Source organism: Ceratotherium simum, chromosome 36, assembly GCF_057802395.1.
Source record: "Ceratotherium simum simum isolate JZ-2026a chromosome 36, ASM5780239v1, whole genome shotgun sequence".
Lineage (NCBI taxonomy): Eukaryota > Metazoa > Chordata > Mammalia > Perissodactyla > Rhinocerotidae > Ceratotherium > Ceratotherium simum.
The window spans coordinates 23,160,275-23,186,638 of record NC_141935.1 but is presented as its reverse complement, the minus strand read 5'-3'; the positions used below and the strand labels follow the sequence as shown (position 1 = coordinate 23,186,638).

At 43.5% G+C, this 26,364-nt stretch overlaps 1 protein-coding gene across 1 annotated transcript; it reads left to right on the top strand.

Moving 5' to 3' along the window:
• Positions 1-26,133, top strand: LBR (lamin B receptor). Its single transcript, XM_087424400.1, has 14 exons — positions 1-124; positions 4,423-4,601; positions 6,293-6,496; positions 9,361-9,444; positions 9,699-9,891; positions 10,957-11,153; positions 13,321-13,375; positions 15,384-15,575; positions 16,519-16,622; positions 17,586-17,711; positions 21,475-21,643; positions 23,133-23,213; positions 23,335-23,457; positions 24,133-26,133. Exons 2-14 carry the CDS (start codon positions 4,437-4,439, stop codon positions 24,291-24,293), a joined length of 1,854 nt encoding a protein of 617 aa, XP_087280526.1. The 5' UTR covers positions 1-124; positions 4,423-4,436; the 3' UTR covers positions 24,294-26,133.
• Positions 26,134-26,364: the final 231 nt, after the last annotated feature.

Sequence of the window (26,364 nt, the reverse complement as noted above, 5' to 3'; positions counted from 1 at the left end):
GGGGCCGCGGGGCGCGAGAGCGCGAAAGCTCGGCGGGGCAGCGTCGCGCGCGCGGAACCGCCGCCGAGGTGCTGCTCGGCGCCTGTCCCGGAGCCGTCCGTGTGCCCGCCGGAGTCCGGCGCAGGTGAGCGCTCCCGCCCCCTCCCCGCTCCCCGCGGCCCGCGGCGCAGACTCCGAGGGGTCGGCGGGGCGGCCCGCGGGGCGGGCGCTGCGGCGGGCCGGGGTCCCCGGGCGCCGGGCCTGGCGCCGCAGCCTCGCCGTCCGCTCCTCCGGGTCGATCGGGGCCGCGGCTGGCGAGGCTGGAACCGCGCCCGGGTCGGCCCGCTGCGGAAGTGGAGCTGCGGGGTTTAAATTGCGCACGTTTCCCTCCATTTTGGACGCGCGCGTCGGTGTAAGATGATGTTGGCCGGGGCGGATGCGTGGGTCGGTGACCCTCCCGGCCCTTTTGTCCCCGCCCTGCAGCGCCGGCCCTCCCAGGCCCGCCCCGAGCGCCTTTTTGACAGATTAGCGGGTGGCTTGGCGGGGCCTGCCGGTGGGGAGGCAGGAAAGGCGCGGCAGCCCGGCGGACGGGGAAGTGGGGTTGCAGAGCTGGCTTGGACGCGCGCCGCTTGTCACTGGCCTGGAGGGTCGCAGCCGGCTCGGATGGGTGACTCTCCAGCGCGGGCTGCGGGGCTGCTCGCTTGCGTGGGTTGCATTCCCTCGCCCGGTGTTTCCGCACATCAAAAACCAAATAGGCAGGTTTGCGTGCTCCTCCTAAAGCTCGATCCTATTTTACAACCTTTTAAAGACTTAAAAAAATTCTTTATAATGACACCTTCCGACAATCTCAGGGGGCACTTAGTAAGCACTTGATTGCAGAGGGCCTGGTTCCGGGCGCTTCACCAAAGTGATCGCACGGTCTGGCCGGGAAGTCAGGCTGTGGATACTCAGAACGATCCAGTAGATACATTGGACAGCGCGTGGACGATCTGAGGGTTCAGGCTGGAGCGAGGGTGCTTGCTGACCTGCTGTGTGAGGGGCATGCACCGGGCCAGAGAGGGCCAGACCCACACTGGCGGGCCAGCCCTCAGGGAGCTTGCAAATAAATAAACACGTGTAAATCTGTAGTTACACTTTGTAGCGGCTGCTGTGAAGGAGAGGATGGGGGCTACGAGAAGAGCAGGGGAGCTCTAATTTAGACTGGGCAGCCAGTCCAGTGGTAAGTTTAGTTTCTGAGAGCTGTCTAGCGAGGAGGGAAAAGAGTGAGTAGGAGGGCAATGATGGTTACCTTCAGGGCTTTCTGTTACTTAGGGGAAAAGTCGGGCCGTTCGGCTTCTACAGCCCGGAAGGTGGCGTTTTTTTTTTTTGTTTTTTTTTTTTGTTTTTTTTTGCGTCCTGTGGCAGGGGCGCGGAACAAGGCCGGGGGTTCCTGTTTGCGTTTCGCCTAGTGGGCCAGCCTTGGGCTCAGGTGTTGAAGAGGGAAGCTGTCAAACTTCCTTTGAGCTTCCCTTTCCCTGCCTCCTTTGGACCAAAGGCGTTTCTAACACCGCGATCAGCAGAGTACAGCAGCATTCTGTCGTGTGGATAAATAGTAACATTGGAGCCAAAATGTGTAAGGATTCCAGTGCCAATTGACACTGAAGTTAGCAAGCATGTGGCTTAATAGAGAAAAGCCTGAGGGTCCCCATGTTTCCACTGCTTCTGGAGGGTGAGGACACTGTTCGTTCAGTAGACAGACTTTTTCTTTACAAACACACTGTGGCTAAAATAACCCTTCTAAGGGAAGCCTATGCCTGTGTCTCTTGACTCCATTAGGTGGGTGTATAACGACATGCACAGATGTCCTGGGGCTCTTCCGTCCTGTCCTGGCTAACTCACTCCTGCAGATTACATTGGGATGTGATTGCACTGTATTGTCGTGTGACAGCTGTGCGTGGATCTTGTGCAAAGTGGGAGTGCACGTAATGTTGCTGGTTTCATCTTTTGGAACATTTGTATATAAGACAGTGTCTCCTAAGGAGAGTGCTGGTGTGTTCGTTTCTTCTTTTTCAACCACCATATGAAAAATGGCAATCAAGTTCCAATTCTTAATTTTTTTTAAAAATTAAGCTTAGAGACCTAACAGATACCCACCAGATATCTTACTTTGTTTAGCCCCAAATATTTAATTGGTAGCAGAAAAAGCTCCATGGCATTGACCTGTGTCTAGTATTGCACAGATACTGTGTATGTGGTATGTAACAGGTGCAACAAAAGATGCCAATAAATAAATTTTCAAAAAGGTACAGAATCTGCTCAAGGGCCTTTTTAGAAATCCAGGTGTCCCCTAAATCCTGGGGGTCTGTGTTTCAAAAGTCTATAAAGAGTTGTTTGAAACTTGAATGGCATCTTCATGTAGAAAGATATAATTGCCTTCTTCCGTCCTAGTTGACCAATGTCGGAGAACTGGTACTAATAACAGTGGTTTGATTTTTGGGGGTCCAGGAGGAGAAGGGGGCACAAGAGAAGGAGAGAAGGAAGGCACATTTCCTTCCTCTTTCTTAGTGCTCGGAGGCTCAGAGTTAAATGTTGAAATAGGCAAAGCTTGCTGTTGTCACCTTCCTTTTTTGTGCCCCTCCTCTGAGGTGTTCACTGCTCCCTGCTTCCCAAGTGCCCCTCAGGTGACTCCCCAGCCAGGTGACTTCACCTCCAGAGCTTCTGTCCTCCTCCCCCCCCCCCCCCCCAGTCCACGCCCAGACCAATTCATTCCCCCGGGGGATGCTATCTCAGGTAGGTCGTCTCTCTCACCTAATTCTTGAATGGACTGACAGCCTCTAATCACCTGATAAGTAGCTATGTTCTCTTTCATCTGCTGCCTCAAGACGCTCTATCTCACCAAGTGAAGCTTGTGAACTTTTTCCTCAGGTGATTATCAGTGAAGAAATGTGGTGCTTAGGCAAGACTTGCTCTCAGGAGGGGTGTGGTAATGTCACTTTCTCCTTTCTTAACTCCACTGGCGTCTTCAGAAGTTCTGAAACGTTGTATAATCAGCTCTTGACGGGAGCCAGGTGAGGAATGTGTCTTTATTATCGGGCATTGCTTAGTTGGTGAGATGAAGGTGACTTAGGAGAGATTTTTCTATCATACCGTCTGCTTCTTAGACTAGGCCCTGCGGGTTCAGCTGGTGTTGGAGAAGGTCAGAGGCGCTGGTTTTGTCGCTTGGAATGTGAATCTGCTGGTTAGTGGAGGGGGAACGTTACTACCCAAGAGCTGGGACCACCCACCATCAGTTGAGGTTTGAGAAAGGGTGGCAGGCAGGCCTCATGTAAGTTGCAATTCGTGCAGATTGCTTGTGGCTTCTTAGAGTGCTGTTTATACAAGGCTTCGTGGGCCGTGGTTTGGTTCAGTGGGAAAGAATGTTGTAACTGGGAGTTGATATCTGCTGTGGGTTTGAGAGAGAGAAGATGGGATGAGGGCCAGGTACGTGCTGGCCCAGGTGTGTGGTTGGCAGAGGTACTTGTATGCATCTGGGACTTGAGCTGTAAGACTTGAGAGCTTTGTGAAAGAACCCCAAATTTGCTATTCGTTATAGATTTGGAGTTATTTTTCTCCTTATTGGTGAGTTATAGTAATGCTAATTATACATCCTTGATTTCCCTAGTCTGTTTTGTAGAGTTTATTGTTTTTAATAAAGGTGGCAATTTGTTAAAAATTAAATACATTTGTAAAGCCTTTGTAAGACTGTATGCAAATTTATAAATCAGAAAATGTGTCCTTTGTGAGATTGGAAATATGGTCGGGCTAACCCTGTGGTGGAGAGGGTAAGTTTGCGCGTTCTGCTTTGGGGTGGCCCAGAGTTCCCAAGTTCGGATCCAGGCGTGGACCTATGCACCACTTATCAAGCCATGCTGTGGCGCGCGTCCCGCATACAAAGTAGAGGAAGATGGGCACAGATGTTAGCCCAGGGCCAATCTTCTTCAGCAAGAAAAGAGGAGGATTGGCAACGGATGTTAGCTCAGGGCTAATCTTCCTCACCAAAACAAAACAAAACAAAACAAAAGTATGGCCACTGTAGGTGGGTAGCATTTTGCATAGAGCAAACCATTTGGGGCCCTGATGTGTTGTCCTACTTAATCCTTAGTGTCACTTACATGTACCCCAGTGGCTAAGTCATCCTGTGTAAAGTGATTCTGGATGAGATAGGGTGTAGCAGAAAGAACAGCCTCTGTATTGTCCTAACTCTGCCATTTCATGCCATCTGTTTTTATGCCCTTGGACAAACAGTTAACATCTTTATGCTTCAATTTCCTCACCTTTAAAATAAGGGGTGTACACCCTCTCCTCTAGAGGCCTTTCTGGCCCTAAAATTTTGACCAGAGTTGTATGTTAGTGTTCAATCTATGAAAAAAGACAAACATAAGTGTGTATGCGTTGACTCCATTTTTTTTCTTTGAAACCATTCAGACTGATTTTCAAAAATGCCAAGTAGGAAATTCGCCGACGGGGAGCTGGTGAGAGGCCGATGGCCTGGGAGTTCGCTTTACTTTGAAGTAGAAATCCTGAGCCATGACAGCAACTCCCAGCTTTACACTGTCAAATACAAGGATGGCACCGAACTTGAACTGAAGGAGAATGATATCAAGGTGAGTGCTCTTTGGTTTACCCGAGTGTGTTTATAATAAGCGGGAGAGAAGGATCGGTGTGGTTTTGAAGCTTCCAGTCGTCAGTTCTGGCTGTTTGGAGGTGCAGGGTCGCCCTCCTTCTTTGGGTCAGACACTGCTTTTGGCTCTGGGGACGTATGAAGGAGGGACAGTGCCCTTTTCCCAAGAGGCTCCCAGTCTGCTGGAGAAGACAGGTACCTACGCTGGTCATCTCCCTGGTTGAATGCATTCTGTGACGGAGGTTTGTCGCGGCTGGTGGGGGAGCACGTGGAGGTGAGGGAAGGGCACTGGGTGTCAGGGAAGGCCTTCAGAGGTGGTGACACCTGAGCTGGGTGCTGAGACCAAATAGGAAAAACTCAGGGGATGGAGGGGGTGGCTTCCACAGGGGGCAGCCTACCAAAGGCTTGGGGTTGGGGCACACAGACCCCCACGTGCTCGGGGGGTGTGGTGGGCGAGGGCCAGCGGAGAGTTAAACAGGAGCCAGACCTGGAGGGGTTTGGGCTTCACCCTGAACACTGAAGCTTTACTCAAGAGAGTCACATTAATTAGATTTGAGTCTGGCCCAGGCCTTCTGAACATATCTGGAGAGGGCCTGGGCCTTGAAATATCTGATCCATGGTGTGTAATACTTACGTAAAATATCATTAAAATGAGTTACTAGACAAATGAAAAAAAAGACATACAAAATAAAAACCCTAACTTTTATGATGAGATACAACAGACATAAAATTACTTTGTCAAAATGCCATAAAAATTTCTACCCACCTGTTCTCAATTTCATGCCTTGTTGCATATCAGTAATGAACAGTTCTTGAACCCATAGCCTGTGCTCCACAGTTCTAGTGCCCTAGACCAGGGATGGGCAGAGTTTTTGAATAAAGGGACAGATAGTGAATATTTTAGGCTGTATGGGCCGTATAGTTTCTGCAGTGCGAGAGCACTCTAGGCAACCTGGAGGGGGGTGGATGTGGCTGTGTTCTGGTAAAACTTTATTTATGGACACTGAAATTTGAGTTTCAGATAATTCTCACGTGTCATGAAGTTTCATTCTTCTTTTGATTTTGTTTGCAATCATTTAAAAAAATGTAAAGCCATTTTGTAGCTCCTGGGCCACACAAAAACAGGAGTGGGAGGGATCTGGCCTGGGGGTAGTTGCCCCTCGCAGGTTTAGGTCCCTGGAGACCCTGGGAGGAGTGGTTTGGAGTGGGCGTGGGCAGGTAAAACACTGCTCAGTAATCCAGACTTGTGCTCGTTTTCAAGATCGGCCTGTGTGTTTTGTTCAGAGTGAAACTGTGGGACTAATATTCTTGTTATTGTTTGTGTGCTAATTCTTTAGTCCCGTCATCTCAGTTTTAATCAATGTTAATGATACCTCTTCTCGTCTGTGTTATTGGGAAAACGTACAGCTAATTGGTTTAGACACATTCATTTCATGGCAATACCTTCAAGGAAGAATTGGCAGTGGAAAGGCTGCATTTGTCTCATGAGAGATGGATCATTACTGCGGCATTTGTCACGGGCCTCGTCTGGCCCGTTCTCAGATCCCATGCTGTCGCAGGATGGTTGGAGAGTAATGGTCCCAGTTACTGCCTTTGCTCCCCGCTTCCAGTTAGGGCCTGCCTGCATGTGTATGACTTGGCGGTAAAGCTGTTTGCCTTCTCCCCCCTCTCTAGCCTCTAACTTCCTTCAGGCAAAGGAAAAGTGGCTCCACGTCCAGTTCTCCCTCCAGACGGCGAGGGAGCAGGTCGAGGTCGCGCTCCCGGTCCCCAGGCCGGCTCCCTAAAAGTTCCCGCCGGTCCGCCTCCGCTTCGCACAAGGCCGACGTTAAGGAAATGAGGAAGGAAGTGTTGGAAGTGAAATTGACCCCGCTGGTGTTGGTACGTGTGTGCATACTCGGGAGATCTTCATCCTTATTCAGTGTTTAGTCTGCCAAAACACAGTCTTCCCCTTTATGTCTATATTTGCTCAAATCATTTGCAGTGGAAATATTAAAATGTCAGTGAAACATCAAATCTAAGGTGATGACTTTGGGAGATTAGATAAAAAATGAATGTTTGGAAGAGAAAACATAATGCTTTTAAATACCAATGAGAAAGAATGTTCTTAAGTTATGAGAGAGCTCTTCAATATTGTGGCTTAAAAAAAAGCAGTGTTTAAACTTGACATAGCTGTAGATTGTTGGTTGAACTGAAGAAGTTTCTATAGTATGTAAAAGTTCATGTATAAAATAATGAGACATAACTGTGTGTTATAAAAATACATTCTTGCTCTCTTAGCATCATTATACTTGAATACTTTCCCTATTCAAAGGTGGTAATTTTAATGGAATTACTTTCAAAGTTGAAGGTTGGAGAGATAAGAGAGTGCGGAGCCTGTAGCACCTTGCACGAGGAATATTTTAGATAGTAGGCCAGATGGAAACTATTTTTAAGTGAAAAGAGTTGAATAAAGATCATCTTTTATTCTATTCACTTAATATTACCTCTTTTCTAGATAAAATGCACAAATATTTTTTAATAATCTAAAAAAACTAGATTAGTACAAACTGTTGTTAGATTTTTAAATTTTAAAATATTGGGACCAGCCTTCTGCGTCATATTTTTTCTACATCACGTTTATAGTTGTATGGTATTGTTTGGGTAGACTGTAAATCGAATGGACGTAACCTAATTGTTAAAATCAGCCCCCTTGTTGATAGACATTTAGCTTTTTTTGTTTCTAAATTTCCACTATTATAGACAAATAATCTTATACAACATCTGCTATTTCCTTAGGAACTGCTAGGTCAGGTGGATAGAGCCGAGTTGAGGCTTTTAATACATATTGCCAAATTGCTTCAAGAAAGTCTATACCAGTATCAGTAGTGTTATGAATGCTAATTTTCTCATTCTGAGTGTTGTTATCATGACAATTTTTTTTTTTTTTGCCGATATGAATGTCAAAGATTTGCAACTCACTGTTTCAACTTGCATTTTGCTAATTCCTGGTGAGTTTGAACATTCAGACTGTCTCTTAGTGGCTCATTACCATCAGGCGACTCCGGTTAAGGGACAGATGCTACATGCTACCATCTGTCACATTTTCATTTTTAGCATTTAGTGCCCATTATATTTTTACAGTGTAACCTTCCTGTGGTCCTGGTGACCCGAGAGCCACAGGCTGGCTTTGTTCCTCCCCAGTAGAGCCCCGGCTCTCTCATGTCCCCACCGTGGGGTTGAGGGTGGTGCGTTGCATGGGAAAGACCATACTTTTGCTGCATGTAGCTTTGAGCATCATGTTATCTTTGTTGTTTTGGACTCCCAACTGTGATCTTTTGTAGTAGTTTGCCTCACCGTGTGGGTACTCTGTCTCTTTGCCGTCAGCATAGTTGAGGGTCGGTTGACCAGCTCTGTTATAGGACTGCATTTGTGGTTACTGTAGATTATATATTGGACATCTGAAAAACTGAGAGTGTAGGATTTAGCTGGGCCCATTTGCTGCGAAGTGGCTCATTGGCACTTTGGTAAACTTAGTATATGCTGAATGTTATCACTGCTCGGTTAGACCGTGAACTAGGACTTGATACCATATTAATGCTGTCTTCTGCCACCTGGCCTCCCAAAGAATATACTTGCATTTTTAATTTGTTTTCCTCCTGTTGGTTTGTTAGTGTTATAATTTGTCGGTGACTTATAAAGGAGCAGAGTTACAGATTTCAGCCATATGTTGCCTAGAGCATCTTTTGCAAGCTAAAGCACTTCTCCTGTGCAGTCTGATAAGTTCCCTCCACTGCTTGAAGAGAATGAGCGTTCAAGGAGAAAGACTGAGTTGAGAAAAGGGACATAGGGAGAGAAAATGTAAGGTTAAATAAGAACCAGGCAGCATAAAATTCAGATTTCTACGTCACTAGTAGTACTCCATTGTCGTTAGTGCCGTAGTGTGGATTCTGACTCCTAGTGACCCCGTGTCCAGCAGAGCGGAACCCTGCCCGGTCTTTTTGCGCCATGCTCTCCCCTTCCGGCGCTGTATCAGACGATGCTCCACTGCTATTCACAGGGTTTTCATGGCCAATTTTTTCGGAAGTGGGTGGCCAGGTTCTTCTTTGTAGTCTGTCTTAGTCTGGAAGCTCTGCTGAAGCCTGTCCACGGGTGACCCTGCTGGTATTTGAAATCCTGGTGGCACAGCTCTCAGCATCACAGCAACACGCAGCCGCCACAGTGTGACAACTGACAGACGGTGGTGTGGGTCCCTAACTGGGAAACAAACCTGGGCCACGGCAGTGAGAGCTGAATCTTAACCACTAGACCGCCAGCACTGGGAGTAATACTCCATACGTACCCACTATTTCTTAATTTCCCATTATTGGCTATTTTGAGGCAGTGAATGTCTTTTCCTCTCTTTTTTTAACCAATTAATGAACTAATTTACCAATTTTTACTTTACCTCTCATAGCAAATATTATTAGAGCATCTGTTGTTGAACAATGAAATTGTAACATTCAATCTAATTTTGTTTAAAAGATGAAAGATCTTATGTAGAAATCTATACTGTAAGATCCAATCTTTTGAAGATTGGGACATTCTGGTCAGTTTTATTCCATTCCATTTTTAACAAAAGTAGGCCAAGATTCTTCAGCATTAAGGCCGTGAACATCTCTGGTTTGTTTTGTTGGTTGATTTCACAATAGTAAAATTTTATCATCATGTTCCTTTTTAATAAGTTACGATTCTTGTGGTTAAATGTTTTATATTCTTCCGTTTAGAAGCCATTTGGAAATAGCATCTACAGATACAATGGGGAGCCTGAGCACATAGAGAGGAACGACATACCCCACAAAAACACACAGGTACGGAAGTGTTCGTTTTCATCTTGGGTAATTTTTTTTGTTAAAGTGACTTTCTCTAAAGAAGTACATTGAAAACTGTAATATTTTCTTACAATCTTTTCTAAAATTCTGTCCTTAAATTAAGACTGAATCTAATTTAACAGATTTATTCTTATTAGTATACAGCTGTATTAAGATGCTGAATTAGTTAATGTGGTAGCATTAATGATAGTTATTGACTACAGATATTTAATACTTTTTTCTTTTTCAACTAGGAAAAATTTCACTTGCCACAAGAACGTAGTTATACATCTACAGAGTATAGCCTTCGTCCAAGAAGAGAAGAGATCAAATTAAAAGAAGTCGATTCTAAGGAAGAGGAAATTGTTACAAAAGGAGCTACATTGTTGAGAACCTGTGAAGTGACAGGCACACGGACGAAGGAGTTAGAATTTGGAGGAGTGCCTGGTAGGTTGCAGAGCCGGGCCTAGGGAGGGGGGCGGCAGGGGGGCGAGTGGTGTGGCTGTGAGGTGAACAGGAAAGGCTTTTCTCTGAAGAAATCTGAAGCGGGCCCCGTGGGAGCCTGAGGAAGAGCCTTCCAGGCAGGAGGAACAGCAGGTGCAAAGGCCTGAGGTGGGAGCATTTTTGAGGATTATCATAGAGTAGAAAGGGTGCCAGTGTGACGACGTTGAAACTTTTAGCAATCTGTTAAGCAGTTTTGAGCAGTGCAAACAAGTGATAAAGGAAGGTTGGTGTGAGAGCTGTGTTTGGAAGGCTGGTGAAGGGTTAGCCACAGGGCACTCTGCCGACACTCAGGCCTGAGGGGGCAGGGCCTGGGTTGGCAGTAGCAGTGGGAGGAAGCTGCATGCACACAGTGGGGTCATGGTGTCTGCCCTACCCACTAGACGGGCGATTATGGGGGTCAAAGATCTGAAGTGTTCAAAGGCTCCGAGTTATTAATGGGTGGGACTGGTGAAATTTTATGAGCTAGTAAAAGAGAACACTTCTTGGCCAAATGGTTCAAAATGCTGCATGGCTGAATTGCTTTGTATTTTGTAAGTTATAACCGTTGGCTAGCTGGTCTGTTAAAGATGGTGCCCAGCATCGCTTAAAATCTGCGCCCACTTTACATGAACGCATACTATTTTAATTGTTAGAAACTTAGGGATATAAAGTTTCTGTTTTTGTAAGATTAGGTTGATATTTTTTAGACGTTCTGATCTTCAATTTGCTGGAGTTTTGACATGTTTGCTCCGATAGTGGTTGGATTTTAAATGTTTCAGAGCTGGTTTCTGAGGTGGAATTTGGCTGTTTAATGCTGGACCTCGGCCATTTTACTACTGTGATGCCCATGGTTGCTTGGCCCCTGGACGTGACAGGGGGAGATGAGGACTTGGTGATGGTATACTAGACATTGGTTTCAAACAGCTGGCCCTACTTGAGTTCTGATTTTAAAATACCCAGATGATTCTTGAAAAAAGTAAACAAACTGGATTGGAATTTGAGCCTCGAATGTTCACTAATTGCTTGCAGGTGTGTTTCTCATCATGCTTGGCCTGCCTGCCTTCCTCTTCATGTTGCTGTTGATGTGTAAACAGAGGGAGCCTAGCCTGCTGAACTTCCCACCTCCTTTGCCAGCTTTGTCTGATTTATGGGAACCCAGAGTATTTGGGGTCTACCTCCTCTGGTTTATTCTGCAGGCTCTCTTCTACTTACTGCCAATTGGGAAGGTAAGTTTTTGTTGGTAGGGCAGAGTATCATGAGATTTTCTTCCCCTCTCTCCACGTTTATGTAAAGAAGTTTCCAGGAGTTTTGAGGTTTAAAGCTGGCCTTGGTCATAACTACCCAAACTTACTTAGTTTCTGAAGCCCTTCCTCTTGGAGCCTGTAACACTGGCTTATTAAGCAGAACTTTGAAAACCTAATTTAGGTTTCTTGTGTAACTTTCCAAACCAAATAGAAAAGAATAAGCTGTTCTGCAAAATAGCCTGACGAATGGTAGAGGTTGTTGAAAAAAAAATTCCCCCTCGGTACGTATCATTTCAGGTGCAGAATTTTAAATTATCAATTGATAAGCCATGAGCTCAATAGACTTTAGTCCTGTATCATTTACTTTTCTTTTTTATTATGGTGTGTTTCTAAATTTCATCTCTTTCGGTAATTTGTTGTCAGGAACATTTATGTTCTTTTCAAACTCATGCAGTGTCTTTAAAATTTGTCTTCATTGCTAGGTGTACTTTTTTCTTCTTTTAGTAGAATACTTTTTTTTTTTTTTTTTTTTTTGTGAGGAGATCAGCCCTGTGCTAACATCTGCCAATCCTCCTCTTTGTTTGCTGAGGAAGACTGGCCCTGGGCTAATATCCGTGCCCATCTTCCTCCACTTTATATGGGATGCCGCCACAGCATGGCCTGCCAAGCAGTGCGTCAGTGCGCGCCCAGGATCCGAACCGGCGAACCCTGGGCCGCCGCAGTGGAGCGTGCGCACTAAACCGCTTGCGCCACTGGGCCGGCCCCTTCTTTTAGTAGAATACTTTACTTGGACCTATTTAAAGGAAGGTGAGATTCCCTAAGCAATAAATAATTCATTTAAAGATCTTGTTCTTAGGGCTTTGCAAGTTTACCTACTGTCTGTAAACTGAAGGATCAGATTTACTAGATGTGGCGAATGCCAGTGGTAGGGGGATAGAGCCGCAGTCTTTAAATACTCCGGAATCTCACCATAACTGTTGGCTCTAGGGAGGAGTTTTGTGATGTGAACCTTCAGGCATTTTTATGGTAAGGCTGTACAGTAAAAATCACAAATGCAGATTAATATACGTAGAGCTAGTTCAAACTAGATAATATTTATTAAGAAAAGCCGTTTTGATGGTTAAAATTTTCATATATGTATATATATGTATGTATATATAGTCACAAACTAAAACCCAACAGTATTTGTTAGATGCTTTTAGTAGACAAGAATCTTTTGAAATTAGCATGGGGGGGTTTGTTAATCCTGTGATCTCAAACAAGTGTTACATTTCTCCTGGGTTTCCTTTCATAGCTGAGGAAAGGGTCAAGTAGTTTAGCCCCAGACAAATGATACCATATTAGTATTTCACAGTTTAAAGTGAATTGCAATGTGTCTGAATAGTATTTTGGGGAGTAAGATGCACCTGCCATTGGGCAAGAGGACTTTTTATTTTATTTTATTTTATTTTTTATTTATTTTTTTTTTGTGAGGAAGATCAGCCCTGAGCTAACATCCATGCCAATCCTCCTCTTTTTTTGCTGAGGAAGGCCGGCCCTGGGCTAACATCTGTGCCCATCTTCCTCTACTTTTTATATGGCACGCCGCCACAGCATGGCCTGACAAGCGGTGTGCACCCGGGATCTGAACCCGGGCCGCCAGCAGCGGAGCGCGAGCACTTAACCGCTAAGGCACGGGGCCGGCCCGGGACTTTTATTTTAACCCATCCCGTTCCAGTCGTGTGTTTCTGGAGTCCCTTTGTGTGGGTGTGCTGTGGGTGGTCCAGACGATTCGATTTTGTAAGCAGTGGGAAGCCACTGAAGATTTTTGAGCCAGCGCTCAGCTGGATATAGAGGTTTTTTAAAGCACATTTAGTCTTGTGGTGGCACATGGGATGGTGGGGGCAAGGTGGCTATTGCAACAGTCTCAGTACACTGAGAAATTATTACTTGATTTACACTGAAGATAAATTCCCAAAGGTGGAATTGGCCTCATCTAAAGGTTTGCCATTAAGATTTTTGAAACTTGTTACTAAATTTCTCTACTAAAAGATGATCTTCCTTCTTAGGCACGTTGAAATTTAAGTGATTTTAGAAGACATTGATATGATGGTGAAGTGTTATTATGCTTTTTAAATTTTTAAATTAAAAAATTTTCTTTTCTTTTAAGGTTGTAGAAGGAACGCCTCTTACCGATGGAAGAAGACTCAAGTATAGATTAAATGGTGATTTTTTTTTTTTTTTAAGACTCAAACTGATGATTTGCTGACTGAAAATTTTGAGCGTTGTACTTTTTAAACTGTCAAAGCTGTAGTCACTTATCTCTTCATAGTCCAAAGGGCATGCAAATAAATTGCTCACACCTTCGGCCAACCTGTACAAATTATGCCATGTGAGGTCATATGCCCTCAGTCCCTCTTCATCCAGTTTGATTTTCTCGGTGGCATTTATCACTAATGGAAATAATTTTATTTGTCTGTGTAGACTGTTTTCCTTTTCTTGGGAATTACAGTATAAATTTTAACTCTTGGCCTCTTTTTGCCCTATCACGTCTTACGTTTCTGACTTTGGATACTTTTTTCAGTGACTTACCTCTCATCTGCTCTCTGAAATCACCACTGGGTTCTAGAAGGGAAGTATTTTAGGTGGCTTCTACCTTCTGCGCCAAGTGTGGAAAGCATCAGACCTGTCTCAGTGCCTGACCCGTGGGGGATGCTTCGCACTTATTCACTGCTGCTGTCAGATATTTTGTTCCCTTTTACCAAATTCCTTGCTGCTGGAACCAGGTTTAGAATCAATCTGTCTCTCTCTGTCTCTCACTCTCTGTCGTGTGTCTTGCAACTCGAGCGAGGCCGAGTCTGGGTTTACTTTGTGCCTTCAGGTCTGTTGACGTTCGTGTTTGGTGGGCTTCTCTAGATAGTGATGTCCTTTTCTCCGTGGTCGTGTTTTCTGTTTCCACGTCCCTGTGAGGGGCTGGCCTGCCCACAGACGGAGCGCAGTGCCCGGCCTTGAGGCTGCTGGAGCAGGCAGGTGGGGGCTGGACTTGCTGCTTGATCCTTCTTTTTGGGTACTCTGTTCTAGTATTACGAGATTTCTCTTCATGAGATTTTGCCCCTATAAGCCAAGAAGATTCCTAAGACATTTTGAATGATGATTTTTAACCCACATAGGTAGAGAGCAAGAAACTGCTTTATCTACCCTTTTTTTCCTTTACTATTCATAAATTTTATGAGAGTTAAATGAATGTTAAAAAGTTAAAGAAGTGAAAAGTTACTCTTGGGAGTAAACCTGATAGGTGGAAAATATGGATTTAAGTAATAAATAAATGAGAGATGACCATTTTACTTTACAAAAGCTTTGATTTTAAAATTCTTATATAAATAACAGCCACCTCTTTTCTGTGTTTGTCTGTTTATCCAAATATAATTTGACGACTTACTCAGAACATGGCTCTTGTAGGCACTCAGCTCCTGAAAGCAAAACTGTGTCTTTAGCCAAAAGGAAAAGCAGACCGTCCTCCCAGGCTCTCTCCGTGTTGGTCACCGCAGCGGGGCTGGCTCGGAGCAGGAGTTCCTCCTGTGGGGCCTCATGGGATGCTTTTAAATTTGGAATTGCATGTGAGCATCCTGGGCCCAGCAGTCCCTACCTGATGTCCCCCCAGCTGGATCGCCGCTGTCCCCTGCCTGGCCGTGGGGCATTTGTGTTGTGACCTCCGTTTGAGGGTCTTGTGATCTACATTCTGGGTGGTCGAATCTGACCAGGATCTTTTGAAACCATTTTTGATAAGTTATTTCAAGTAAAAATATTTATAATTTTTTAACCACCAAGATTGCTGTAAAGACTTTGAAATGTGTGTTTGGCCCGGCTCTGTTAATAATTAGCCATTTGACTTTGGGCCTGAGGGTTTGAATTATGTGACTTTTGAGGTTCTTTTCAGCTTTTTAATGGTGAATTTCTGTGCATTTCATTTCAGCTTTCTCTTAATTAGAAGCAGATAATAACTTCACAATGAAAAAGAATAAGTATATTAAAATATTTGAAAAACTATATGAGAGAGGCGGTGTCTATATTGAAGATTACTCCTCAGGGGCATTGCTTGTTGGTATATTTGTGTGTATTTAGCCTGAATAAGAAATGAAGACTTTAAAAAGTAATAGTGCGTTATTTCATAATGGTATAAATCTCATGTGAACCCTGGATTAACGTTACTTCTTTGCCTTCTTTTTTGCTAAGGATTCTATGCGTTTATCCTGACATCGGTTGTGGTTGGAGGATCTCTCTTCTGGGGTGTGGAGCTGTATTATGTGTACAACCATTTCCTTCAGTTTGCACTGGCAGCCACTGTTTTCTCTGTGGTCCTGAGTGTTTATCTCTTCGTGCGGGCCTGGAAGGCGCCCCGGGAGGAGCTGTCCCCAGCCAGCTCTGGTGAGCCAGCCATGTTAAGATGCGTGGATCCTGAGCGCGTCCCACAGCCCTCCAGCAGCCGACCCTAGGCTCGCAGATTGCTTTTCTTCTAGCTTTAGTTTATGAGAGATGAAAAGGAATGAGAAAAAAAGATAAAAAATTTAAAGAAAAATTCAAAGGAAGAAGATATATTTGATTTTTTTCCTCAGACTTTCCTATCTGTTTCTCTTCCTTTTTTAGTCACCTGATGACAGTAAGACATTTTAGTAATTTACTTAGAGTCGCATTTTAGTAATATTAGTAGCATCACTACTTATGACAAATATTATTTTTTGTCCCAAATAGTAAACTCCCTTGAAAAAAACACAACAACAAAATAACAGAGATTCCAAATTGGTTGATTCTGACCCTAAAGTATTTAAACATTTAAAAAATTAAGTTGTGGGCCAGCCCTGATGGCCTAGTGCTTAAGTTCTGCATGCTCCACTTTGGCAGCCGAGGTTCAGTTCCCAGGGGCAGACCTACACCATTTGTCTGTCAGTGGCCATGCTGTGGTGGTGGCTCACATTAAAAAAAAAAAAAAAAAAAAAAAAAAAGAGGAAGATTGGCTTTAGCTCAGGGTGAATCTTCCCCAGCGAAAAAAGAAAAAAAAAAGTTGCTTATTTAAAACAATTTTGAGTCTACATTTTTAGAAAACTCCAATTCCGTTAAAATCAGGGCATCTGGCCTGATGGGCCCCGTGCCTGTGTAGCAGTGTGGATGCTTCCAGATGGGCTGGCTTCCCCTGCCGCCTCAGTCCTCACTGGTCCCTCCTACCGCTCACCTCCTGCGCCTTCCCTGGCTGCCTGTTTGTCAGGCTTCTGGAAGCGACTGAATTGTGACCCTGGATATAGACAGCAGTGCATTTTAAAGCCTTATCATTGGATTTGGAATACTGTTTGCATAAGAACTCTTCTCTCCTCAGGAAAAGCCATCTATGATTTCTTCATTGGCCGTGAATTAAACCCTCGGATTGGCACTTTTGATCTCAAATACTTTTGTGAACTGCGCCCCGGATTGATTGGATGGGTATGTCTTTTTTTTTTTTTTTTTTTTTTTCTCTTTAGTTTCAATTCAGTAGTAGGAATGAGTCTTGCATTTAGAAAGAACTGTAGACAATTTTAAAGTAAGCTGTGGGTGGTATATTTTTAGGAATAATTATAGCTTTCCATAAATCTGTCTACTTAAAATATTTTCTTACTGTAAATATAGTCCCGAGGGTTAAGATGCCCTGTTACAGGTTATTAAACATTAAAAGAGTTTGTTTTATTTTGATTATATCAGCTCATTTTTACGTAGGAAAGTGATAGTGTAGATGAATTCATGTAAGAAAAAATGTATTTTTCTCCCCTTTGAAAAAACAAACGTATTTGACCTAATTTTAGGCTTGGAGTAGAGTTGCAAAAATAGAGGAAAGAGTTCCCTTACATCCCTCACCCCACTTCCCCCAGTGTGAACAGCTGGCATCACCCTGGTATAATTATCAAGAACAGCAAATTAACGTTGTTACAGTATCATGTACTAAATCCACAGACCTTGTCTCACCAGTTTTTCCACCGTGGCCCTTTGGTGTTCCCGGGTCCTCCACAGGCACCCACAGTGCATTTAGTTGTCATTTTGCTTCAGTCTCCTCGAGTCTATAATAGCTGCTTAGTCTTTCCTTGTCCCTAACGACCTTGACACTTGAGGAGTACCGGTCAGTTATTTTGTAAGAGAGTCCTTTACTTTGAGTTAGTCCAGTGTTTTCTCTTGATTGGAGTGATGATGCATTTTGGCAGGAATACCACGGAAGTGATATTATGTCCTTCTCAGAGTGTCGTTTCAATGGATTCATGATGTTGCTACGTCTTATTACGGATGTGTCTTGTTACTTATTACTGAGGGAAGGTGGTGTCTGCGGTTTCTCAGCTGTGAAGTCACCGTCCTTCCCTCTGTGGTTGCTAATATCCCTGGGGAGGTGCTCTGAGACAATACTTGCCTCTTTTATTGCAGGTGCTTGTTAACTTGGTGATGCTTTTGGCTGAGATGAAGTTGCAGAATCGTGCTGCTCCATCCTTAGCAATGATTTTGGTTAACAGTTTCCAGCTCTTATACGTGGTGGACGCTCTCTGGAACGAGGTAATTAATTTTACCAGCAGAGGCCTTGGAGTCCGACGGCTCTGAGTGTGGGGGGTGACCCGGCCTCTCGTGGCCTTGGCTTCTTACACAGTGAGGAGAGTACAGCCGGCCTCCGAGGCTCGTGAGGGTTAGAGGAGGTGTCAGTCCATGCGGCCGTGGAGCTGACACAGTGAGCACCAACAGACGGTGAGTGTCTAGGAATTTGATGATGCTTTCTGTGTACATCAGCTGCTCTTTTAGGTGCTTAATATTTAAGATCTATGGATCTTGGCTTTGTGGGTATGACCAATTCGTATAAATAAAATTTAATTTCTTTATTATTATATCACACGAAAATAGATGGACAGATTATCATTGAATTAGGATAGTGATTTTTGGATTGTCAAGAAGCAGCTAGTTCTCAAATAATGGGAGAGATGTTTTATTGTTGGTATTTCAAAATACAGAGAATAGCTCTAATCAGAGGGACATAAAATCAGAAATTATGACACACTGAGGAAACCGGTTTAAATGAAGCTAAGTCCCTAACGTGTGGCTCTTCTCAGACGTTGATCAGTCATCAGTGTTTTCTGCTACTGGAAGACTGGTGAATGTTTTGCTAATCTTTTGTCTCAATTACACATATTCCTTTTAAAAATAATTTCTTCCTCAGGCATATTTTACAACTATTTTGTCATATTTACTGTTATCTTTGTAATCTCCTCCAAATTCCAAGTTGAGTCTTTCAATTTTAAAAACAAAATTGGCAACCCTACATGAGAAGGCTCCACAAGAAACAAGTTTTCATGAGTCTGTTGACATTTTGAGAGACGGTCCCTCTCCTTTGAGTCTGAGGTGTTTTTGTTGTTGTTGTTATTGAGGTCACATTGGTTTATAACATTATATAAATTTCAGGTGTACATCATTATATTTTGATTTCTGTGTAATTACATCATGTTCACCACCCCAAATCTAATTACCATCTGTCACCGTACATGTGTTAGGTGTTTTCTAAAAACTATGTTATTTGGTCATCGATACCTTATCACCGCCCCCCATCCCCCCCAGACTGATCCTTAATTTGGGCCTTGCACGCCGGACCATAGAGAATATTTAGTCAAAAGGACTTTGAAAGCTTGATGTTGATGTTTCGATAATCTTCGTTTTCTTTGGGAGGATTAGGACCTCCTGAGGTAAACAGACCACAGCGTTGACTGAAATAAAGAGTCTGGGTAAAGGTTAATGAGAGGAGTTTATTTGATAATCAAGATGAGGAGTTCAAATCCCAGGAAACAGTCCAGCAGAGTGTTCTGAGGAATGCTCCAAGGTCTGCAGTCTGATGCAGTTTCTATACCTTTTAAAAGAGCAGCGTCCGTGCAGGGAAGGCTCACACATCTGACAGTCGCCTGCAAGGATAACAAGAGCTTTTCGGTTACACGTCATAGCAGGCTTGTAATGTCGGTGTTGTCTCTGTGTGGAGGGACGCCAGGACCAGGGTGGGCACTTTTCCCTATGTCCAAGAAACGCAGCTGGGAAATGTGTGAGCGAGGTGCCCATGGTGTCTTCTGTGGCCGATGCATCCAGCTGGCCTCCTCAGTCATGAGACAGGGGCTGCAAGGTCATCCCAGCACGGCCTATGGGGCCTGCACGGCCGCTTCGCAGCACAGCATGGATTTTATCCTGCTGACTTTAAGTCTATGCAGCTCTCGTGCTGGATTTGCCTGGCAGACCAGGGAGAGGGGCCCAGTTTCGTTCACATCAGTTACTAGTAGCCGGATTACACATTCTTGTTGAGTTCCTACCACTTAGCACAGACCTGGGCTTTTGAAATTAAAAAAAAAAAAAAACCCAATTCTTGTAAATGCACTTAGTCTGTTTTTTTTTTTTTTTTTTTTAATTTTTTATTAGTTTTTTTCCCCCCAAAGCCCCAGTAGATAGTTGTATGTCATAGCTGCACATCCTTCTAGTTACTGTGTGTGGGACGCGGCCTCAGCATGGCCGGAGAAGCGGTGCGTCGGTGTGCGCCCGGGATCTGAACCCGGGCCGCCAGCAGCGGAGCGCGCGCACTTAACCGCTAAGCCACGGGGCCGGCCCTCAATGCACTTAGTCTTGCCAGTGTACGTCTTTCTGCTATGATGTAATAACGCTCCTAAGAAGCGGGTGGATTATATTGTACAGGCCAAAGGATGGTTCACTGTTGCTTTATCACTGCAGAGATTTTTTTTAACTTCCTTTCTGGTAGCTTTTCAATTATTAGTAATTCTTCCTTCTAGTTTCTTCCTTCCAGCTTTCTGTCATGTAGTGGCAGTCACTTTTTAAGTAGCTTAGAAATTCATATTTTCTACAGATTTGGCCAAACATTGACTTCTGTTAATGAACTGAAAATGTTTACCTCTTAAGGCAACTTTAACAAAATCCCAGGGGGAGAGGGTTGGAGTTGGGAAGTTATTTTTTCTCTGTGTTATCAGTGTCTCAGCCAGATCATAGTAAGCTGCTTGAGGAAGGGACTTTATTTTATGGTTTTCTTCATCGTCTCTCCCCGGCTGGGCAATTAGCAGATGCTTAATAACTTTCTTATTAGGTTGGTTGATAGAAATTCCTCATTCAGAATGGCCACACCTTAAGAAACCGAGACTACGAATTTGAATATAAATAACCCTTCTTCTGAGCCTCTGCTAGGATGACCCATGGAGCCTGGCAGGTCTGGAGAGCCTGTGTGCATAAGAATAGACGCTCTTGACTAGAGTGGGAGCCTGAGGGCCAGAGTTGGTGACATCCATTTTTGTGTTCTATAGTCTTTTTGCTTTCTTTCTAGAGAAAATTGCTCTTTGGAGGTGTCCCTCTTTTCCTTTAACCTAGAACACCAATTCTTCAGCAGAGCCAATACTTGCTAGTTTTCCCTGTCAGCGGTCTATACCACATGTGGAGGCCGTGTGGAGACCCCCTCAGCCAGGCCTGCTGGATTTTGACCGTGGTGGTGTCTCCCCTGTCCAGAGTCTGGTCTACAGGTGTCCAGGTCCAGAGGTGATCTGGCTCCTTGCTCTTGCTGGCCACATCCCCCAGAGAGCACATTCATTGTGTCAATTCCCTGTGGGAAGTGAGATAGGCAGTTTTCCATGTTGCCGGGGAGCTGCTTCTCTTGTGTGGAAAATGTCCATGAAAAGCCAGATCACGATCAGAAATTAGACTGGTGCATGGAGAATTGAAACAAAGGCAGCTGGTGATCCTGTGATTCCTTCAGCAGACATACTTGGAACACTTACCCCGTGGCAGGGGCAGTGTGCCAGGCGCCGGGGTGACGGGGGAACCCCTGGTCCCCGTCTTTCCTCTCCCAGTCTAGGGGGGAGAGAGTGACTTAGACAGTGATGGTACAATCACACATCGTCTTCACCCGGGAGCCGGGAGTTGCGTCTGAGAAGTACCTCGTCTGATGGGAGGAGTTGAGGACGGCAGCTCAGGGGAGGTGTAAGCTGAGGTTGGAGGAAGGTGTTCCAGGCAGGGGAAATGGCCTGGGCAAAGGCGTGGAGGCAGGAGAGGCGTTCCGGAGACTTGTTTTAGGATGGCAGAGTGACTGGAGATGAGGTTGGCCCAATGGCGTAGTGTCATACACATGCCGAGGGAACCAGAATACCCTCCCCGCCTTTAAACAACTTTTGGTTGGTGTACGCTTCCGTAGCCCTTGATCAATTTGACTATAAACTAGTACTCTCTTTGAATACTTAAACATAGAAGCCTTTCTCCCCCAAACCTGGGTGTAACCCTTTCCCTCTCTGCGTCCTCACAGGAGGCCTTGTTGACGACCATGGACATCACCCACGATGGCTTTGGGTTCATGCTGGCCTTCGGAGATTTAGTGTGGGTGCCCTTCGTCTACAGCCTGCAGGCCTTTTATTTGGTCGGTCATCCACGTGAAGTGTCGTGGCCAGTGGCTTCTCTAATCATCGCTCTGAAACGTGAGTGTTAGTTTCAGTCTCCGGGTATTAAACCTCACGTACTGAGTCTGTTGTGCTCTGGTGTCTACACATTTATGACATGCCCTTCTGGACTGCCAGGATTAGCTTAGGTTTGAAGTCATTCGTGACGGTGGAGTGATAAAGAGATTCTTGCATCTTGCAAAGAGAATGGATGCTTCGTACTGAGGTTCTTTAGTGGTTCTCTAAACAGATCATTTTAAACCATTTTTTAAAAAATTTAATTTAAATTAATAAATTAATTTGACACTGAATTGTTTTAGTAATGATTCCTTTTTTCTGTTGAGTGCCTGCTTTGTCCGGGAGGCACCTTAAAATGTAGGGAGATCGGTCTTGCCTTCATAGGGCTTACGTTCCAACAGGAGAAATAAGACTCTCAGACACCGGGAGGAGGCGTGTGCAGGAGTGCTGAGAGAGGGATGTAGGGACCAGATAGCGTGGGAGTTTAGGGTAGAGAGGACTTTTCTCTGGGGAAAGCAGTGTAGACTTATTGGAGGATGTGGTGTTTGATCTGAGTTGTCATGGGTGAGAATGGGATGGGGAGTAGATAGGCCAGGCAGAGGGCACAGCTCGGGTAGGGTGGTGGGGACGTGTGGAGCCTGTTTGGAAGGAGTGAGGCGGACGGTGTGGTTGGAGCCAGGTCCATCGTGAGCCATTGTGGGTTAGCTCGGGACGGCTCTTCTTCATTCTGCTGGTCATTAAACGTCTCCACCAGAGGGAGGGCAGGGAGAATTAGCACTGAACTTCAGATTTGCTAGTTTTGCTACACTAATTAGTATCCATGGTAGAAGAAGAAATTCAAGGCATTAAAATTAAGATTTAGTTTCATCATTGGTTTGGTTATCCATGTCTGCTATGCCTGCGTGTCATTCAAGACAGTATCTGTATATTTTACAGTTAAGCTAAAAATAGAGTTATTTCTTACTACTTTATTGAGGACTGACAACATAATAGTTAATAGTAATATGTCCGGGCCTATTAACTTTGACATTTTGAAATTTGAAGTAAAACTACCAACTTGTAGGCTTGCAGTGGGATTCAGCATATATTTATGTGCAAGAGGTTCTAGTACTGATTCTAGGCTACACTTTTATTGATAAAGTGTTTGTGTTATGGCCAGTAGGTACCATCGCTAACACAGGAAATGTCCCGTGTTCTTGATTGTACTGAACTCTAGTATTGATTTGATTGTAACGTAGGCTGTATTAGATTTTATTCATGGATGTAACTCTGTTAGTTGTGCCTTCACGGTATTCCCCAAGTGGATGATGAAGGCAGTATGATAGTGAGATTTCAGGATAGTTAATCTTCTTTTGTCATTCCGAGATGGAGAGATTTTGAATTGTTCTTAAGAAATCAAACTGTTCCCTACTTTGGACATTGCTTTAGAGCACAGAAATAATTTCTAAGTGAAATTACAGATGCTAAGATTATATCTAAATTAACATATGCAATTTTTTTAAAATTATAGTTGGCGGATATGTAATCTTCCGATGTGCAAATTCTCAGAAAAATGCATTCCGGAAAAATCCCACCGATCCAAAGCTTGCACGTAAGTATTGGTTTATATTATTTATATTGCATTTTATGTATAATATTTATATTGCATTTAAAAGATTTTATGTCTCTGTTTGTCTAGAGATCATTAAAAGTGTATTTTTATTTTTATATAGATTTAAAAACCATTCATACTTCAACGGGAAAAAATCTCCTCGTTTCCGGATGGTGGGGTTTTGTTCGCCACCCCAATTACCTGGGGGATCTCATCATGGCCTTGGCCTGGTCCCTCCCGTGTGGTAAGCGTCTAAGAGAAATTAATGTAACTTTTTATTCATGACTCAGAGTATGTAAATTCTGAAAAACTTTGGTTCTTAAGAAGAAGAGCAGACAGTTCTGTTTTGTGTGTGTTTTGACCCAGCCTGGAAGGCACGTGGTGTTAGCCCACTCCACAGTTGTTCCTCACTGAGGGCCGGAGGGGAGGAAATGGAGAGATTTGCTTTACATATGGGGGCAAGCGTTCTGATTATGATGAATTGTTAGAATGGATTAGTCGCTCTTCTCTGAGTAGCTTTTAATTTTATGAACCAATTTAGTTGCTTTCTCCATTATTGGAGAAAATGAAGTAATCTTATGGTTCATTTTTAGAGGATTTGGGGAAAAGCAGGAAAAACTTAATATTGTGTGGGGATCAAAATACCTAATCCTCGGGCTGGCCCTGTGGCTTAGCGGTTGAGTGTGCGCACTCTGCTACTGGCGGCCCGGGTTCGGATCCCGGGCGCGCACCGACGCACTGCTTCTCCGGCCATGCTGAGGCCGCGTCCCACATACAGCGACTAGAAGGATGTGCAGCTATGACCTACAACTATCTGCTGGGGCTTTGGGGGGAAATAAATAAATAAAATTAAAAAAAAAAAAATAAAGCTATAAAAAAAAAAAAAAAACCTAATCCTCTTTACTATTGTGATCCACAGGTTTTAGTCACATTCTGCCTTATTTCTATGTGATCTATTTCACCGTATTGCTGGTCCACCGAGAGGCCCGGGATGAGCACCAGTGCAGGAAGAAGTACGGCCTGGCCTGGGAGAAGTACTGCCAGCGCGTGCCCTACCGCATATTTCCCTACATTTACTGATTCTGCTCTAGCCTGTTGTTTAATGCTCCTGCAATTCCAGCTTCCATTTGCAAAAACAAGAAAAAAAAATCCCAAACGAACCTTCTTTTGTTGCACTGACAGGATCTTTAAGTTTTTTCTTTTTGAGTCAGGACTATAGAGCCGAGTAGTAAGTCTTTTAATATAGCCACGCTTATTTTTATTAAATAATAACAATTAACATGAGGAAAAATCTAAAGAATGAGAATTTGCATTCTAATAGGAGATTTTCAGTCCTTTAAAATCTGTAAAGAGAAAACAGTCTTATAAATGCACTGAAAAGAATACTATTGATGTTTATGGTTTTGATGACTTTTCAAATTTTGATTTTTTTTTTGTTCTGTCAGTTGGTTTTTCTTAAATGAAAACTGTTACGTTTAAAGTACATTTGTTTTAGTGCATTAAGAGAATTTTCGTTTGTTTCCCCTGAAATTAATTTCCTAGTTCTGTGATTTGAAAGTAAAAGCCGGTCCTGTCTTTAATGCTCTGTGAAGAGGATGAAAGATTATTAGCAGGCACTGTTTAAGGGAGACCACTAGGAATAGTAGTTTAACCTCAGCTTCCAAAACTGCGTTTGAAACTGTAAATACATAGCTTGTATGTAATATATGGTGACTTCAGATTTTTCTGTACAGTATTTTGAATGTGAAATAATTGTCAGGACTAAGTATCTTTTTAACAAAAACATTTGCAGTATTTTAAATTAAGTTTTGTAAAGTAATACATGTGAATTAAAAATTTTGAAGCAATTAGAATTCACTTAATATTGTATAAAAGATGCTATTAAAACATAGGAAGGGTGTTTTTTTTTTTTAATCCAAAGTGTGTGAATTTGGCTTTGCTACCTCAACTGCAGATGTTTGTTTGCCTTTTATAAACTGATGCAAATAGAAAAAAATAGAATAAATATATATTTTTGGAGTAACATCACTATTTAAACATTTTTACATGGATTGGTGTTTGAAAATTTGCCATTTCAGGCTAATATTTTTGTATGTTTTTGACTTTTTTAATTAACCCGTGTTTTTGCTACTGTTGAGCTCATGCAGTTTATACTGTATTTTGTATATGCTTTGTTTTTACAAAACTCTCCTCCCTGTGAAGGAGTATGGGGTTCATCTTTAGAAGTCTGTTCATCTAAAAACAATTTAAGGGGATAGCTTAAAATCCTTTCTCTCTTTTAGTTTAATAGATGTGCATAAGGTAGCTTTAGCTGTGAAATTCTACGTAAGTTGATATCGAGTCTCATTATTAATCGTCCAATAATGGAACAGTAGCAAATTCACTAAACTTTTGTATTCAAAGTTAAATTGTTCTCGGTATCTTAAACATAGGGGAATCCAATAAATATAGTGTGTATGTTTGGGTTTCTAATCACACTTTGTATATATGAGCCATTTAGATACGCCGTGTTCGTTCCACACTGCAATTTGAGGTGGATGTGACTTAGCTTATGCCGTGTGATCATGAAGGTGGTTTGCTCTAGCATTCTACATCCTGTAGGCTTTGAACAAGGTTTTGGAGAAATCGTCAGTGTTTTACTAGTACTGATGTATGCAGGTGGTTTTTGTATTATGCTTTGCTCCTGGCCTCCGGCATGCTCTGTACTAGATTCACCAAGGAAGCTTTGGGAGAAATAGAAGGCCAGTTGATTCTTTCCTGGTGATGAAAAGAGAGCCTGTTACCAGCACAGGGCTGCAATTTCTGGACATCAGCTATAATTTGTTTTTAATTTTGTTTTTGACATGTTTATTTGACAAGTTTTATAATGAAGTTTTAAGTTGGAAATAAAGTTGAAAATAAAAAGATGTTGCTTTGATCACTTTGGAGCCTCATTTTGTTTTGTTTTTGTTTTGCCTGTAACTCTGGGATCCTTGGGGCCAAAACAGGAGCCCTTAGATGACCACCCTCACCTGACGCCCTGGTGTTTTTAGGATCATTAGTTTGGGACCCTCCTGGACACAGGAAATCTGAGGGCAACCGGGAGCGCTGCCGATCGCTGTTTGTGTCGAGGCTCTCGGAAGCTGGAGCGTGAGCGGGTTAGTCGAGGGTC

Bases quoted from the DNA above. Each gene is read 5' to 3' on its own strand.
- LBR (XM_087424400.1), top strand. From the start codon at position 4,437: ATGCCAAGTAGGAAATTCGCCGACGGGGAGCTGGTGAGAGGCCGATGG. The intron at 9,892-10,956 runs GTAGGTTGCAGA...AATTGCTTGCAG, and splicing joins AGAATTTGGAGGAGTGCCTG to GTGTGTTTCTCATCATGCTT. The intron at 13,376-15,383 runs GTGATTTTTTTT...TTTTTTGCTAAG, and splicing joins ACTCAAGTATAGATTAAATG to GATTCTATGCGTTTATCCTG.